This window comes from Muntiacus reevesi, chromosome 2, assembly GCF_963930625.1.
Source record: "Muntiacus reevesi chromosome 2, mMunRee1.1, whole genome shotgun sequence".
Classification (NCBI taxonomy): domain Eukaryota; kingdom Metazoa; phylum Chordata; class Mammalia; order Artiodactyla; family Cervidae; genus Muntiacus; species Muntiacus reevesi.
Genome location: NC_089250.1, coordinates 120703378 through 120721480, shown reverse-complemented (window position 1 = coordinate 120721480; position 18103 = coordinate 120703378). Strand labels below are relative to the sequence as shown.

General features: G+C 52.6%; 1 protein-coding gene across 1 annotated transcript; it reads right to left on the bottom strand.

Annotated features, from left to right (window-relative positions):
- Positions 1-5609: 5609 nt before the first annotated feature.
- GPRIN2 (G protein regulated inducer of neurite outgrowth 2) lies at positions 5610-6971 on the bottom strand. Its single transcript, XM_065919932.1, has one exon. The coding sequence runs from the start codon at positions 6969-6971 to the stop codon at positions 5610-5612; it is 1362 nt and encodes a 453-aa protein (XP_065776004.1).
- Positions 6972-18103: the final 11132 nt, after the last annotated feature.

Genomic DNA, 18103 nt, shown 5'->3' with positions numbered 1-18103 from the left:
ATCAGTCAGTTCAGTTCAGTTGCTCAGTCGTGTCCTACTCTTTGCAGCCCCATGGACTGCAGTATGCCAGGCTTCCCTGTCCATCACCAGCTCCCGGAGTTTACTCAAACTCATGTCCATCAAGTCAGTAATGCCATCCAACCTTCTCATCCTCTTGTCATCCCCGTCTCCTCCCACCTTCAATCTTTCTCAGCATCAGGGTCTTTTCCAATGACTCAGTTCTTCACGTCAGGTGGCCGAAGTACTGGAGTTTCAGCTTCAGTATCAGTCCTTCCAATGGATATTCAGGACTGATTTCCTTTAGGATGGACTGGTTTGATCCCCTTGCAGTCCAAGGGACTCTCAAGAGTCTTCTCCAACACGACAGTTCAAAAACATCAATTCTTCGGTGCTCAGCTTTCTTTATATTCCAACTCTCACATGACCACTGGAAAGACCATAGCCTTGACTAGACAGACCTTTGTTGGCAAAGTAACATCTCTACTTTATAATATGCTCTCTAGGTTGGTCGTAGCTTTTCTTCCAAGGAGCAAGCATCTTTTAATTTCATGACTGCAGTCACCACCTGCAGTGATTGTGGAGCCCAAAAACATAAAGTCTCTCACTGTTTCCATTGTTTCTCTATTTGCCATGAAGTGATGGGACCAGATGCCATGATCTTAGTTTTCTGAATGTTGAGTTTTAAACCAACTTTTTCAGAGCCCCATAAAGGCCACCAAAACTGATGACCGATAGGGTGCCCTTCTGGCCAGACCTGCCACTCACCTGGCAGGACCACTGAAAACTGATTTCTCTCCTTGGACAAAAGCAATGGAAGCAATGTGACAGAGCAACCTCAGGGTGTCCCAGGGAGGCCTCCTTCTCCAGGGAGAATCTCAGAAGCTAGTTTTCAAGCTCACACAGTTTGGGTTTTGTCCAAAGATGAAAAGGACAAGTGGAAAGAAGAGCCTAGACTACTGAAAATCAGGAATGGCATGACCCTGGCCACAGGAAGAGAGAAACTGCTGTTTGGAGCAGAAGGAATAAGGCAAGACAAAGCCTTGGCATAAAGGGAAGGAAGCAGAGGGCAAGATGGTGGGACAGATGGGGAGACAGAAGGCTTCTGGGGGCAAAGAGGACATCATACAGAAAAGGAGAAAGGGAGAACTGAAATTAAAGAGAAATAGGGGATACTTTGGGCTTTCCTGGTGTCTCAGTGGCAAAGAATCCACCTGCCAATGCAGGAGACACAGGAGATACATGCTCAATCCCTGGGTCAGGAAGCTTCCCTGGAGAAGGAAATGGCAACCCCCTCCAGTATTCTTGCCTGGGAAATCCCACGGACAGAGGAGCCTGGCAGACTATAGTCCATGGGGTGGCAAGAGTCAGATGTGACTAAACAGCAACAGGGCGGGGGTGGGGTGGGGGGAAGGGACTCCCCTGGCAGTCCAGTAGTCAAGACTGTGCTCCTAATGCAGATAGCACAGGTTTGATTCCTGGTCAGGAAACAAAGATCACGTATGCCACCTGGCGCAATTAAAAAGATAAAAATGAAAAATAAGTAAGGAGAAATATGGGATGGGGGAGAAAGAGTACCAAGGCAGTGGTTGCAGGCCCTGCAGAGCCTCCCAATTGCTCCTGGAATGGATACTAAGAGAGGCACTGTGCTTCCTAAGCCATGTTTATAGGATGCTGAGAAAGCATGTTGTATCTTTTCTTAAGAAAGATGTTGGAAAATGAAAAGCTTCTGGGGAGCCTATTGCAGAATAGCGGTGAGAGGTGGGATGGTTCTCCTTAACATGGCTCTGGGAGCCAGCATTTCAGAGGACCAGGGCCAGAATACATATGTCCCAAGTAGGGCTCAGGGCTTCCCTGGTGGTCCAGACACTAAAGAATCTGCCTGTAATGCAGGAGACATGAGTTCGATCCCTGGGTTGGGAAGATCCCCTGGAGAAGGAAATGGCTACCCACTCCAGTACTCCTGCCTGGAGAACTGCATGGACAGAGGAGCCTGGTGGGCAACAGTCCATTTGGTCCCAAAAAGTCAGACGCGACTAAGCAACTAACACTTTCACTTTCAAGCATGTTTCAAAGCAGAGAGTGAAGGACATGGAAAGAGGCTCTTTAACGAAGGAGAGTTAAGGAAACAGAATGTGGGCCTTAATCAGACTCAAGCTAGCAGGGCAAAAGCTAGCCCCCTACTGGTGGCTGTGGAGGCCGTACTCAGCAACAGTAGATGTGTGGGTTCTTCATTTACTCCACGCAGCAAACCAAAGAAGGAGGCACTATTAGTATCCCCATTGTACAGATGAGGAAGTTGAGGATCAGTGAGGTTTTAGTAACTTGCCCAAGGTCTGATAGCTATAGGTGAGATCCAGGATTCAAACTCAAGTTTTAGACCACTAAGCTATAGTATCCCCTAAATATCCTGTGTCAGGACCTGCATTGGGAAGACCTCATTGGACCACTGTGAAATAAAAAGCCAATTCTGGGGCACAGAGACCCAATTCAGCTAACTCGGGAGGTGACGTCTCAGTGAGACAGGGCCATTCTCTGCTTTTCTCCCTACCCCAACACTGTGATCTCAGGCCACCAGTAGCCTATACTCTGGCAGGGACAGCTTCTTCCCCAGGTGAACTGGTGATCCCTGTGAGGGTGATGGCAGACTTGCACTTGGACAGGAGATGCATGCCCTTGTCCTGGCCAGGCCCACAGGGGACAAGCATCAGAGAGCCAGGTTTCTGCTATCGGGGGCCCAGGTTGCCAGGATGGAGAGCCAATGGACAGAAGGGAGAGTCCCTGGAGATGAGCGAAGGAGATTCCTGCCTGGACAGGGAGCTCTAAGAATCTGGAAGACGTTCTAAAGGACAGAATCTACCAGAACAAAATCCTTCCCTGGCAAAGTTGTGACCTCCATTACTTTATTTCAAATTCTAAACAAAACAAATATACACACAATGAAATCCACCACCTCCCAGAGCCAGGCCTGATGGGGTCCCAGAAAGTCTGGGCAGAAATCTGGAGTCTGAAAGGAGAAGACCTATAAAGGAAGCCGGTGGCCAAGTCCTGGGACCCTCAACCACTGCCAGTCAGCCCTGGCCTAGGAAGTGGGGTGCTGGATTGGGTCTCCAGGTTGAATTTGGAAATTAAGCTTCAGCTCCTCCAAGTAGATCTCTCCGCAGAGGCTGTGTAGCCTGGGTTAGTGAGGCCAAGGACACTCTTTTTCCACTGTTTGGGAGTGGCAAGCTTACCCAGCGGGGGTGGGGGTGGGAGGGTGGGGGGCTCTGTGGGCCCCAGCTACGCCTAGCACCAAGGTCAGACACAGGCCAGGCTGGATTCCAGTACCACTCTGCAAACCTTCACCTCGGCTGTGATGAGGCAGGGGGATGGCTGGGCTAGCCCTTCCCATTCAGGGTGCATCCCAGTCTGCCATCTTGGCATACCTGGTGTAGCATGTAGAGGTGGTATATGGAGAATAAACTCACGATGATATGTGTAGCACAGAGGAGAAAGTCTCTTCATGAAGGGTGTGACTGGTGCCCACCAAGCCCTGGGGCATCTGGCCCTTCACCTGCCCCTCCCGGGCCTCCCACCTTGTCCCACGTGGTAGCTTCATCTCCTTTTATTCAAACTGGAAACCTCAGCTTTCTGCAACTCCTCCTTCTTCCCAAATCCACCACACACTGTGTATGAGTATGCGTGCTCAGCCCCAGTTACCCACTCCATTTCCCCCAACAGGCCCCTCCTCGGCTCCCATACCCAAGGACCCCTTCCCCCGCCCAGGCTTCTGCCTCCCACTTCTTCCACATGAATCTCCCCTCATGGCAGCCAAAGGGATATTACTGTAATGAAATCTGGCCCCACTCCTGCATCCACAGCTCTTATAAAGTCCGTTTCCATAGTCACACCAGGAGCTTCACAGTTGGGACCCCCTTGCCAGCCTCCCAACCTGACAAGAACCCCAATACAGCCTGTACATCAATGATTCACCACAACCCGGGCAGGACAGGAACCTCCAAAGCCCCTGGCCAGGCTGTTCTCTCTGCCTGGTATGCCGTGTCCCACTCACCCACCCGCCCAGCCCCACTGTGTCCTCAAGACCCTGCTCAGCTCTGGCCCTGTGTGAAGGTGACTTCCTACGCCAGTTCATCACCCCTCCCCTTGTGTCCCCGCAACTGGAGTTCTTGGGTGTTCCCGTGCAGGGCCAGAGATGAGGACACCCTGGTGCCCACCTGTCACTCCCAAGAGTGAACTCGCCTGCCCCGTTCCACACACGGAGGGATGGACAGGCCCAGGACCCCAGGCTACATGGTGTCAAGACCCTCATGACTGCATGACAACCTGCTTGATCACATTTTAAAAGGGAGATAAAGTCAAGTCCCCTCCTGCACACCACCCCACCCCTTTGCCCGAGGCCCACCCTCAGAAGCAGCTCTGGTCTGCTGTCATTTTCAAGCAGGAGTGGCAGCTTACCCAGCCTCAGCTGGGAATGAGAAAGTCACATTTTGGAATATGAAAGCCCCATGCTGGGTCTTGGGATGCTTTCTGACCTGAAACATGCCTTTCACACCTGGTTTCTCTGGCCTGTGGTCACTACTGCTTTAAAAGTTAACTCACTGTTGCTAGCCATTTCCACCTCAAGAGTACTGGTCCCTGGGGGATGGGGAGTATGCTGGCTGTCAGATCCTGGGATCCTGGGTGCAGAAGGGGCCCAGGAACAGGACTGTGTCACGGGCAAGGCTGCATGTGGGTCCTGACTCCAGCTTCTCATGCCAAGTGACTCTCAGCAGGGCACCAACCTTTGCCAGACCCTAACACAATGATCTACCAGGGGGTTGGCTCTGAGAAGTACCCTGCAGCCCTCTATAATGCTCAGAGCCCTCCCGTCCCACATACTGTGAGCTCAACAAGGGCACAGGCAGCTTCTTCCCCAAGGAATCCACAAAACCTGGCACTGAATATGGGCTCAATAAATTCTTGTTCACAATTGCCCTGCTCTGCCAACCACATGCTGCAGGGAAACACTCCAGGCTTCAGCCAGCCCCCGGCTCTGCTCTTAGCCCACCACCATGAGCTGTCCAACCTGGGCATGGCAGCTGCAGTCTTGCCAAATGTCTGTGGTTATGTCTATAAAACACAGTGAAGACTCAGGAGAGTGAGTTGACAAGCGTGTGGCACACAGGAAGCCTCGACAATGTCAGTTTCCTTCCCTGAAGACTTAGACAGCCCTTGCCACTTGAGACCCCAGCTCTTATGTCAGGAATTTGTTGTATCTCAGCACTGCTGTGAAAATAAAGCCACAAAGAGGCCTGGGGGAAATCATGGCAGAGTTCTGAACAGAGACTGGATAGAAGGTCAAGAGTTTTTACAGAGAAGTCAGGATCCCCCTTATGCACAGTGTTGAAACTGTCCCAAAGTTCAGAGGCCACATGTGGCTCTTGGGAATCAAGCCCTTAAAAACTAGCCCAACTGCCAGGGGCAGGGAACCCACAGGCTGCAGTCCTGTGATCTGCAGGCAGCAGAGGACAGAGACATGTCAGTGGGTGCCTGTGGATCCAAAGAGCATGGGGACCCAACTGTCCCTGGGGCTGAGTCCATGCACCCCGGGCAGCTCCAGGGGCTGCAGCTCCTCACTCAGGGGCTGCACTGGAGCAGCCACAGCAGCTGGGGCGCCGCAGGGACTGCATGACAGCTCGAAGTGGCCCCCTCCTACCCTCAGCAGATAGGCTGTCCTCGCTGGCAGGGGCCCGCTGCAGCTGTTCAAACTGCATCTCCAGGTGCTTCTGGATGGCCACACCGAGCACCTCCGGGTCCACTGCAGCTCCATACACCTCCCACGTCATGCCCTCAGCATCCCACCGTACGTCCCGCACGGGAGATGGCGCCTCTGCCAGGCTGGACTCCAGAGTCACCTCAGGGAACATGTGCAGGGCCACAGGGGCTTCCAGAGGTGGACTAGTGGCCACTGCCTTGCAGACTGCCTTGGGGGCTGCTTGCACACCGGCATCCTGGGCTGACAGAGGGGAAGCCAAGACTGGGGCCAAGTCACTTGCTGAGGTCATGGTCCACATATCCTTGGTCCTGGCACTAGGCTCCATGGCTAACCCAGTGGGACCCCAAGGGTGGGCACAGCAGTGGGAATGCCCAGGAAGCCCCCCAGAAAACCTACATTGGAGTTTCACCCCATGCTGAGCCTGCAGCCTAGATTCACTCACTGAAGCCACTAGTTTGGGAAAGGCCAGAATCCCTGGGGCAGGCAAGCCATGGCAGCAACTGCTGGCCCCCACCTCCCTCATGCCACGGAGTAGGGCTGCTGGAGACAACGAATGGCAGGAGTTGGTGGCCGACTGGCCGGTGGCTTTGGGGCTGCTGCTGTGGGTCACTGTGCCTCCCAGGGCAACTGGTGGCACCCCCTCCTGACTCTCCAGTGTCCAGGCTGAGTTTGAAGTCTTGTCCTCCGGAGCCAGGTCCCTTTCCAAGCCTGCAGGGGTCTGACCACTCTGGCCAGAGGTGCTGCTGGGCTGCAGCCGAGCCCTATGGACAGGCGAGCTGCGCAGGGCTGAGCAGCTGAGGCTGGCCTTTCGAGCACCACTGTGGCCCCGGCTCTGGGTGCTGCGAACCAGGTCCGAGTGGCTCCTCTGCACAGCGGCGGCGCTGGGGTCCCGCGGGTAACACAGGTCACTACCGCCCATGACGGACACGTTGCCCACAGTGCTGCTACGCCAGTGGCCCACGGCGCTGGGCTGCGGTTGGGGGCTGGAGGCCCGTGCCTGCTGCATGCGCTCAGCCTGCTGCCCCTCCTCCTCCGAGACCTGGGCACCAGTGCTGGCCTCGCCCAGCTGGGCCTGCCATACAGTGCTGCTGGCCCTCTTGTGACACTCTGGCCTCTGCCCCCGGCCTTCGCCCAGCAGGCTGGAGGAGCTTCGGGACAGGGGCTGAGGGCGGGCACTGAGGGGTTCCGGGGCATCCGGCTCAGGACGGCTGGATCTCATGGCTGCCTGCAGGAGAGAGAGAGGGAGGGGGTGGCACTGAGTTGGGTAGCAGCATCTCTGCTGGATTCTGCTGGGGGCTCACACAGTGCGAGGCACACTGAGAGGACAGCTTCAGTCTCAGCCTGCCTGACCAGTCAGGGCCACAAGCAAAACGATCACAGGAGACCAGACACTTCAAATCAAGGTCACCACACATACACAGAATGACACTTCAAATATCTAAAAACCAAAACTGAGTGGTCAGAACCAGCCCTAGAGTAAGATCCTAGAGATCATCCAGTTGCTGACTCTACTGCAGGTTTATGGGGGAGTGGGAAGCCAGGGGAGAGGCCAAGCCTGCTGGGGCCTTGGGGCTCGGGGCTTTGAGACAGTAGCTCTTAGTCAATCAGCACAGAACTATTACAGTATTTTAATAACCAGTAAAGCTGGACGGACGAATACTACCCTGGTTCCTCCCAGAACCATCACTAGCTCACTCACTTGGACTGGAGCCTCTTTGGTACACAGTGGGGGGCAGAGAAGTTTTGGGGAGTGAGAAAGAAATGAATACAGGGCACACTCAGAACATCCTCGGTCCTCTCATGCTCCCTCCCCATCCTCTCTGACCTAGCCTGGCTGGGCTGTCCAGTCTCTGGGGCTCAGTCTTGGCCGCTGTGAACGAGAAGGGATTTCCTGGCTCCCACTGCGTGCTCCATGGATAGGAGACGCTCCCATATCAGCCCTTTAGGACTCACTCAGCATTTGTTCATTCCTCCCACTGCCATCTCATAAGCACCTTCTGTGTGCCAGGCTCTTGAGATCAGGCAACATGGAAATAATGTAGATCTGCTGTGCCCACTAAATTGGGTCCAGTACAGGTCACACCCCCACTATCTGAAAGAAGAGCATTCCTATGAAACCTTCTCATAAACCAGAATAGTATAAAGAAACAATTACCTTGTCTTGTAAAACTCTCCAAATTTCTTTCCATTACTGAAAACAGTTACTAATTAATGCAGGTCTCCCATGAAAGTGAAGTGGAGTAAAGCAAACTTTTGAAAAGCAGGGAATACCTGTACCACCAATCAGACACATGTACTCTCTTGCCCCCGCTCCCTTTCAGCCATTCTTGTCCCTTTCTCTAGCCATACAGACTCCTCCAGACCTGCAGGTTGGGCCTGGAGAGAGAGGAAGGAGATGGTGCCCAGGAGGAAGGAACAAGAAACAGGGTGAGCAGAAAGCAGGAGGCATATGTTCAGATCACAAGAAGGTGGCAGCAGGCTGGGGGCTGGGCAGGGCCCAGAGAGAGGGAGTGGGGTCAGGGCATGAGCCAGCCTGGCCCAGGGCAAAGTTGAGAATAAGAAACATCACTCTGAGACTCCCAGCCAGGCAGGACATGCTGGAGAAGCAGGGCGGGGACAGCAGGCAACAGTGGCAACTGGGGCAATCCCAGTCCTGTCCTCCCAGCCTGGGCTGATAAGAACTGCCACGAAACCAACCACCCTGGCCAGGTGAGCAAGGCCACTGAAAGGGAATGTGGGAAGGGCTCTCAGGAACTCGGTTTCTGTATATTAAAACTTCCTGTTGCCCCAGAGCTCAGGAGATGGCTGGTGGCTGTTCAAGCCAATGGTGAGGGTGTTTCTAGAGCAACTGTCCCCTGAGAGTTCCAGGCTTGCTATGAAGGCCAGTTCAGCACAACTTTCAGCAGTGATGAAAAGATGCTGCTCTGTGCTGTCCAATATGGTTGTTACTGGTCACATGCGGCCACTGAGCACTTGACAGATGGCTAGTGCAACTGAAAAACAGATTTTCTGATTTTGTTTAAGTAACTGAAATTTAGGGCTTCCCAGGTGCTCAACAGTAAAGAATCTGCCTGCCAATGCAGGGGATGTGAGTTCGATCCTTGAGTCAGAAAGATGCCCTGGAGAAGGAAATGACAACCAACTTCAATAGTCTTGCCTGGGAAATCCCAAGGACAGAGGAGCCTGGCAGGCTACAGTCCATGGGGTTGCAAAAGAGTCAGACATGACTTAGGGAGTAAACAACAAAATTGAAATTTAAAGGGCCACAGAGTGTTACTGATGACCACACTGAACTGTGCAGCTCTACATATGGTACCAGCCTAGGCAGGAGTCTCCTGTCCTGGCTGCTCCTTGGGGCTGAAGCCAGACTGGTCCCTGGAAGAGTCAGGAAAATGACGAATAGACAAGAAAAGACTGTGGCCCAGGCCCTACTCTCAGGCTCTAAGGTGGACATATAAACAGAGAAGGACAACAAAGCCAATAACAATCACTGCGATGATAATAAGAACAGCAGATTCAAGTGCCCAATCACCCACCATGTGTCAGGCATGTGCCATCTCCTTTCCAGCATTGTCTCAGGAGATGTCATCTTCTCCATTCTACAGAAGAGGAAACCAAAGCTCAGAGAGGTTTAGTGACTTGCTCAAGGGCACACAGCTGGTAAGTGGTTAAGCCGGGAATCAAACTCAGGAGTGTCTGAGGTTCTCTGAGCTTCCTCTTGAGAACAGTGCAGACCTCCGTCCTGGACACTATCACTCTTCCACTGGCATCCCTTTTTATTTATTGTTGCCATGACTCAACTGGAGTCCCAGCACCCAGCAAATGGCTACCCAGTGGTACCCATGACATGCCAGTGGGACAAGTGAACAAGTAAGAACAAAGCCTGGATGCCCGTTCACACTACCTGCTTCTTAGCAGCTCTGTAGGCAGCCAAGAGTCAGAAAGACAGAAGGAGACCTGCTGGCTAGGAAGGCTGTGGTCATAGATGGACGCTGGCAGGCAGACAACCACTGAGCTCCAAGTCCAAGAACACCAAGGAAGTCCTATCTGGACAGCCTACACAGCCTCTGACTGCACCCTACCTCCCCTGGACCCTTCTCTTGAAGAGGGCCATAAGAAGCCAGACCTTGGTCTCCTTGAGGAAACAGGGTCAAGACTGGGGGTGCACTTATTCTCCACCAGGAGTTGGTGAGAAACTGTCAGTGACAAGGTACTGCTGGATCTGCCTCACCAGATGGCTGCCTGATGCTCAGCGCTGGCCATCACTCAGAGTGAAAGTAGTGACCACAAAGACCCCAGGGGAGTGGGAGGTTATATTTATGTTAGTTTCCTTCCTTAGCTCACCTCCACAAATTGCAGGTGACAATCTGAGATCTGGAACAGCTCAGAAATGTCAAAGAACCCACAACCCAGGAAGCAATAGAGCTGATCAGATGAACTTTGGAGTCAGGGACGAACAGGTGAGGCAAAGGGGTATACTTCCAATCCAGGCTCTTGCCCTTCCTACGCATGCACACTCAGGTGGACCCCTAACCTCTTTGAGCCTCAGTTTCCCCAATCTGCAAATCGGAAATAAATCCCCACCCTGCAGGGCTGTTGTGAAGACATACTGTGATGGCATATGGACTGCCTGGAACAGTGATTGTTAATAATCTTAACTTTCTTCCTCCCATCAAGAGTGACTTGTGCTCAAGGTATCACAGGACTAGTACTTGGAAGTGGGGGCAGGGGTAGAAAGATGGCTTTGAGGAAGCCATTTAGATTATAGGGTAGCTTGGTTTGCTTCTTAATCTTTCCCTTCCTCATCCCATCCTAGGATGGTGGTAGTCACCACCAATGTTCCCAATGTCTCCATCATCACACTGTTTCCAAGTCTATTTTAAACCTCAGCTTGGGAGAATACGTATACATACACTCATACAGGCATGCATACGGACACACACACACTCCTCAAATGTTGAGATATGAACTTACCTCTTAGGGACCAGGTAGGGACATACACCACCCAAATCCCTCATTGTACAGTGAGGGGCGTGGCAACCTCCAGTAGGTGGTCTGATCCGTCCCAGCAAAGGAGGGCCTGACAGGACTGACAGGGTCAAAGTTGGGGAAAGCAGCAGGGAGCATTCCTAAGCTACTGAGAAGTGTTTGGAGGCACAAATCTGCCCTTCACAGAGGATGAAAGAGTCTTAAGAACAAAGTGCCCACGTCACAAGCTGTGCCAGGAAAGCGTTCTGGGGAACAGTGGGGCAGAGGTCCCAGACACAGCTCTGCTCACCACAGAGAGGCCTAGACCCCACCAGGCAAGAGATTCCTCCCCTGAGGAGGATTTGCCCACACTTCCCAGGAGGAGCCGGAGATGAAAAAGGTCAGCCTCCAGGCCCAGCTGCCCCAGACCTGAAGCAGCCCAGGTGGCTGGTGTGTCCCTACCTGCGTGGCCATGGGCTCCCATGAACCAGTATAGGCCCACACCACACCCATGGACCCACCAGGGGCCGACACATAAGGCCCGTCTGCTGTGTGAGCCTGCAGGAAACAGCATCCACACAGCTGCACTCTGCGCACCAGACCGATAGGCCGCTTCTAGCTGTGGGGCCAAAGGCCTGAACACACGGCACCGCACCCCTAGGGCAAGGGTCCCTGTCCTGCCCTCCCCCACAAAGCCCACCTGGACTCAGGGAGAAGGTCCTCAACATGACCCCCTGAACAGGGCCACAGACCTTCCCAGCAGCAAAGACTGTGACTGGAGGAACAGGGGGCTATGGGGTAAGCGGGCAGGGATGGAGGGGAGGAGGAATGAGAGTGAAGGGAGGTCGGGGGCTGGGGGCAGTGGGAGGAGAGTGGGATGAGGGGTGGGGATGGAAAAGGGAAGAGGAAGGAAGGGGGACGAAGCGGTAGGAACGGTGGGGGTTGGCAGAAAGAGACGAGGTCCTGGGCACTGAATATTGAAAAATGGGAGGATGGGCAGAGGAGACGTGGAAAAGGGGATAGTTCAGGCAATGAGCCCAGAGATGGGAGAAGGGGTGCAGCCCTGGGGTGCGCTGAGCACTGGGCGGGGGCCGGGATGCGTAGGGTTGGAGCTCAGAAAAAGGTGAGGAGTGGGGTTCCCGGGCGCAAGAAGGGGAGGTGCCGCCCATCCCACCCTCCTTCGCCCCAACACGGGCGAGCACGGAGCTGGCCTCTCACCCTCTTGCCCGCCCGGGGCCGCGGAGGCCGGCGGAAGCGCTGCTCCTGTGGCCGCCACAGGTGCTCGGCGCAGCGGCCCAAGATGGAGCCGAGCCGGACCTGGACCTGGCCTGGGCCGAAGACGCCGCCAGCCGCCGTCCGCTCAGCCAGCCGAGCCAGCGAAGGAGGCGCAGCTGGGTGACTGAGGGGCGGGGGGAGGCCGGGGGAGGAGGGGCGAAGGGGGCGGCAGCCCCGCTCACCTGGGCCCGCCCCCGCGCTCCACCGCCCACGCCGGCGTCCCGGCCCCGCCCCCTGCTCCCGGCCCCGCCCCCACGGCGCCCCCACGGCCCCTCCGCGCCCCGCACTCCCCCGCAACCTACAGCCCCACGAGCATCCCCCGACTCTGCCCCGCGAGCCCCTAGTCCCTCTTCCCGACCCACTCTTCGCGGCACGTCTCACCGTCCAGTCTTTTCGGCCCCGCCCCCACCATGATCTCCAGTTTTACAGGCCTCCCAACGACACACCCCCCAAGACACCCACCTTCTCGACACAGCCCCACCGTCCCCAACCTTAGAGGCTCGGCTCCCTACAGTTCTCCAGCTCCCCAGCCCAAGTCCACAGAGCCCCGCCCTCTCGGCCCCGGCTCTCGTGTGCCACGCCCAGCACAGAGGTCTAAGAGCCCCTTAGGAGACCCACTTCCTCACCGCCCGGCCCCATGTTCTTGGTCAGCCTGGCCCCGTCCTTCAATAGTCAGGGACTTCAGGTCCTGCGCTCGAGAACCCCAGCGCATGGGATACCTAGTTGGGTCCGTCTTAGACCCACCCTGGGGACGCCCATTCTCCAAGCCCTGGACCCCATAGTTCCATCCTCTGAGGTTCACTCTCGCAGACCCCACCACCGAGCCCGGTCCTTTGAGCTTTGCGTCCATGGCGCCTTCAAGACCCAGGCCCTCCATCCGGTCCCACAACTTCAACCCCATAGATTTCATGCCCAGAACTGCCTGTTTCCAGTTCAGGCAGCAGGCTCTTTAGGCAGACTCCCAACACGCCTCCACCGGCCCAGACAGCTCCTTATTCCTTCCGCTCTCCAGGGATTTCTATCACCCATCCCCAGGGCCCCTTGTCTCTGAGAGTCGAGTCCTAGTATCGATTCTCTTCTGTTGAACGCAGCTACAGGGACCACTGATTCGCTTGCCTAGTCCTTTACTGAAGGGTCTGCACCCCTCTGGTTCAGTAACCAGAAAGGGGATGCCATCTCTGTTGCTCTTCCAGTCTGGGAAGACCTCAGCACCAGCCTCACTTCTCTGGTCTCCCCCAGCCTTGTGCCTCCACCTAACATCCAGAGGGGACCTGCAGAAAGCTCCCCAGTCCTTGGAGCGTGGGAAGCCCAGGCGAGAGCCTGCACCGTTCACTTTCTGTAGCCCCAAGTCTGGCATCTAGTCCAGACACCTGAAGAATCAGACAGGAATTACAGCCTCAACACCCCACATATTCACTAGTTCTGTGATCCCACACCCAAGTCAAACCATCCCTCTCTTTGAATATTGGTTTCCTCATCTGCAGAATAATTATTCTTACCTCACAGGGCGATAGGAAAGAGAGAGTTTAAGTGTTCTGCAGAGTGTTCTTGCTGCTATCAGTCATTTGATCAAATGTTTAACAAACTCCTCCTGCATTAGGTTCTGGAGATACAAGTTAGGACTGCATGAGGTGGGAATGGGGTGGGGTTTGTTGATTACTTTGGTAGAGAGAGGAGGCACTTGCTTAAGACCCTATGGGCCAAGTGCCATTTCCTGAGACTCAGAGTCCAACTGACAAGGAACAGGTATGATGGTCTCAGGAGTTCCATGGGGGACAGCAGGTGGAGAGGTGAGTGACACAGAAACTGGGGTTCCCCAGGAAGTCTGAGCATCATGGGCACAGGGGACCCTGCAGTCACAGGAGTGCATAAGGTTTTGAGGGAGTATAGAGAGGAGGACCTCCGACTCACCTGTGAGTGCATGCATGCTCAGTTGCTTCAATTGTGTCCAACTCTTTGTGACCCTGTGAACCTGCCAGACTCCTCTGTCCATGGGATTCTCCAGGCAAGAATACTGGAGTAGGCATCTGTGAGTGACCACGTGGTTAATGACCAGAGGGAAACCAGGACACAGAGGAAAGAGGAAAGCAAAGAGGGAAACCAGGACATCGCTGTGACCCTGGGGACTTAGAGTAAACAGCTTCAACAAAGCAACGGAGCAGAAGCCACTGACGCAGATGCAGGAATGAATCAAGAGGTGTGGCGGGGGGAATGGAAGACTGCTTGTGCAGTCAACTCTTTTATGGGTGGCCACAAAGAAGAGAGGTAAGGAAGGTGTCACTGGAAAAGGGGTGTAGGATCAAGAAAGAAAAAAAATTTTTTTTTGGTGTTGGTATTGGTTTTTGGCTCACTTTTTAAAATATGATGCATCTTGTAGGGGGTTTCCTTGATTTCAAGCAACAAAAACCAACTGGCAAAGTTAAGCAAAAAAGGAATGTGTTGGGAGATAGCAGGAGTCTGAGATGGAAGCTAATGCTGAAGAGCTGATCTTGGTTCCTCAAGATAGTAGCCAGGGGAGTGCAGACGTCAGCAGCAGGGAGCACCCCACCATCTCGCCCTGTCACCACCCTGGAAGGAAGGCTTCCAATTGTCTGTCCTTCCTGTGCCTCTCAGCTTGAAATTCAAAGAACCAGGGGAGCTGCTGCTGCTGCTAAGTCGCTTCAGTCGTGTCCGACTCTGTGCGACCCCATAGACGGCAGCCCACCAGGCTCCTTTGTCCCCGGGATTCTCCAAGCAAGAACACTGGAATGCGTTGCCATTTCCTTCTCCAAGGGGAGCAGGAGAGCTCATTTGACTGAGCTGTATCCATGTGCTCTCTTTCCTGGGATGGTGAGAGGACTATCTGGTCAAAATCATCTCTGGAACATCACACAGGACCCACCAGGACTGCAAACAGGGTGTTTTCCCCAGAAAGAGGAATGGAGACTGGGCAGCCAGACACAGACAGATCCACTGCATGTTGTAATAAATTGAGCACATTTGACAGCAAGGAGAAGAGCCCATATAGAAGTAGAGGAAGAACAGGAAAGAGTGGGACTCTCTGCTGGTGTAAGGTCCCCATTGGGATCTTGAACATAGTAAACAGGAGTAAAACGGTTTCTGTGTAACCAGAGGACAAGAAAAATGATGGAGTAATACCAAGATAGGTCATGAGGTTTGGAAATTGAAGTTTGATTTCTGTTTTCTTGTCTGATGGTTCTGATTTCTGTGTGTAATAAAAGGCAAAATCATGTGCTGAGACAGAAAGGGGAAGATGGAAAGGTTGGAGAGGCAAGGAGGGAGGAGGAGGTTTGAAATAGTCACTGCAGAAAGTGGAAGAGCCTGTTAGCCAAAGAAATGCCATAGAAGGTCACCAAGAAATACCGGGGCCCACAAAAGTTTGGAACCAGCAACTATGAAGAAAGAATCTTATTCAAAGACAAGCAAATTTGAGTTAGGACTCACAGTTGCAAGAGAAAATTAGAAAGTTAAACTTTAAAAGGTACTTTTGGGCACTTCCCTGGTGATCTACTCCCTTCCACCAGATGGGGCACAGGTTTGATCCCTGGTTGAGGAACTGAGATCCCGCATGCTGCACGCTGCCAAAAATAAATAAATAAATGGTGCTTTTGACACAACTCCACTCTACACTTTCAGAATAAGTCACAGTCCCCTTTCCTTCAGTAAAAACGATGAACAAATCCTTCTAGATGCTGGTGGCCAGGAGGACACACTCTAGCTAACTGGGTAGCTCTGCTCTCAAACAGCTAAGTTGTGGGTTTATCAAGAGTCAGGTAGGTTTGTATCCAAACTTACTTACTCCAACCGTACATGTTGTCATTATGCAAGGTAATTAAACTGCACATGAACTGATGGGATATGAATATGAAAAGAAAGTTTTGTTCCTGTGAAAACTGGGTTAAGTGCTCTGAAAAGTGAGTCATCAAAACTTCTGCCAGTTAAGTGTGGGAAGGGCAACTTGAAAAAGCATAGGAAGAAAATATAGACAATTTAGACAAATTCTGAATCAGATTGCTCCCCAATTGTCTTTAAACTAACTGACTTGCCTACTAACCAGTCATTGATCAGAACTGAACCCTGGGTAAAAGGGCTAATATTCTGTAGTCTAGGCAAAGAAGGGAATTTATTGAATCTAGCTTTGAGTATTGCAACATCCAAAGCCTCTGTCTCTTACACTTCTTCCCTCTGATCCCCTCTGGGTTAGAGTCATTCTTACCTAGTCTCTCTTGGGAAACAAGGTTGCTGGCAACCCCAAATCTACATCCTCAAATCTCTGGATCCACAAATCAAATCTTACCCTGTTTGATAATACTGGGCCAGGGTGGCCAGTTGGGGGGTAGCTCTTTGACTGGCCAGCCTATGTCTTGTGCTCCTCCAGGGAACAGGTATAGCGTACAAACTCATACATAAAAGACCAGTTTTAAATTTTCTCACATGCCCCAAACTAAGATTTTGAGGGACATATGTTTCCCGAAAAACCACAAGCCTGGTCAACACCAGCCTGCATTGTTGACTCAAACTAACCAAACTTAAGCCACAAAACCCACATCAGCAGGAAGTGGGCTGAAAAGCTATGCAGCCCCAAGAAGGGTGCACCATGGATGCCCATTTCCATGGTGGGCAAAGTAGAGAATGACCAAAGTGGGGACAACCAGGGCCCAAAGGAATAATCCTGGAGAGAAGGCTGTCATCCAAGGAAGTTGCTGCTCACCCTGGGATCTTTTGCAGTCTCTGCCTACCAGGATTTGATGACAGTGGCCAACCAGTGGCTGCAGTGAGTTTCCATTTTTCCTTCTTCTGGACGAGGGTCCCTACTATGTTATACTGTTCCTGTGTACTATTGTATATTGGGTGTGACGAAGCAGCCAACTTGTGGATGCCTTCAGAGGGCACTGAACCATGAAGAGCCACATCCAGACCCCATAGTGCAGGCTGTCCGTACCCAGATCCTAGGCTGGGAGCTGGATGCAGGCACTGGATGGAACTTTGGAGTTACCTCCCCCCAGGAGAGGACATTTGAAGCTCTGGGAGAATGAAGAACACAGACATTTGATTGGCCAAAGAGATGGACTGGGGATGAGACTGCTAATTGGCCTCTAATGGTCATGATCTCCTTCTTTTATCTGTAGACATGGAAATCCAGGGGGGAAAGATGATATTTGATTATCTTTCTGGAAGCTATCTGGCCAAGTAGTAACTGACCAGTAGGACTGAAGTGTAGGGAGGTGATGCTTGTAACCAGAAGGGGTGAGCCCTACTCTTTTCTGTTTCCACTGGCTAGGTATGGAGATGGTGAAACACCTCAAACCACACAGATACGTAATACCTAGGGCTAGTAAAGCAAAAAGATAGGGAAAACGCATGGGCTCCCAGGCTGCTTAAGAAAGGTAAGAAAGAAAAACTTCTATCTTGCTTAAGCTAATCTCACTTGAAGTTTCTATTCCAACAGTTCAACCTGCATGCTACAAATTACTCATCCTCTCCTCTCCTCCACACCCATGTGCTTTGGGTGGGTCTCAGGAGGAAGAGCATATGACAAGCCTAAGGCAATCACTGCCTCACATTACCCTGGCCTCAGAGGTTGTTCAAGATAAGTATGTGTCCCACTTAGAGCCAATGGCATGCAATAAGGAATTTCTCTGGGAGTCTTGAGAAAGAAACTCACTGTTTTTGCTAAAGGGATGTGGAGACTGAAGCCATCATCTTACGCAAAGCCTGATACTGGGGCCAGCCCAGAGGGTGACAAAGCCAGGATGTTGAGAGAAGCAAGGTCCTAACAGCACCATCTTGAGTTTTGACCCTAGTGATAACTAAGGCTGGCCTGAACCTTTGACTTCTTGACTAAGGAAGACAATAAATATTCATTTTGTTTAAATTAGTTGGGTTAAATTTCCATCCCTTCTTACCAAAAGTGACCTCAGTGATATGGTCCTCTGCCAAGCCTGGGAGTATTGCTGAGGCAAATGGAAGGCAGATGCCTAAGTTCAGCCTTCCAAAGTAGGTTAGGGACCACCTGATGCTTGCTTTTGACATGAGTTTGAGTAAGTTCTGGGAGTTGGTGATGGACAGGGAAGTCTAATGTGCTGCAGTCCATGGGGTTGCAAAGAG

Coding starts and splice junctions, on each gene's coding strand:
- GPRIN2 (XM_065919932.1), bottom strand. CDS start 6,971: ATGAGATCCAGCCGTCCTGAGCCGGATGCCCCGGAACCCCTCAGTGCC.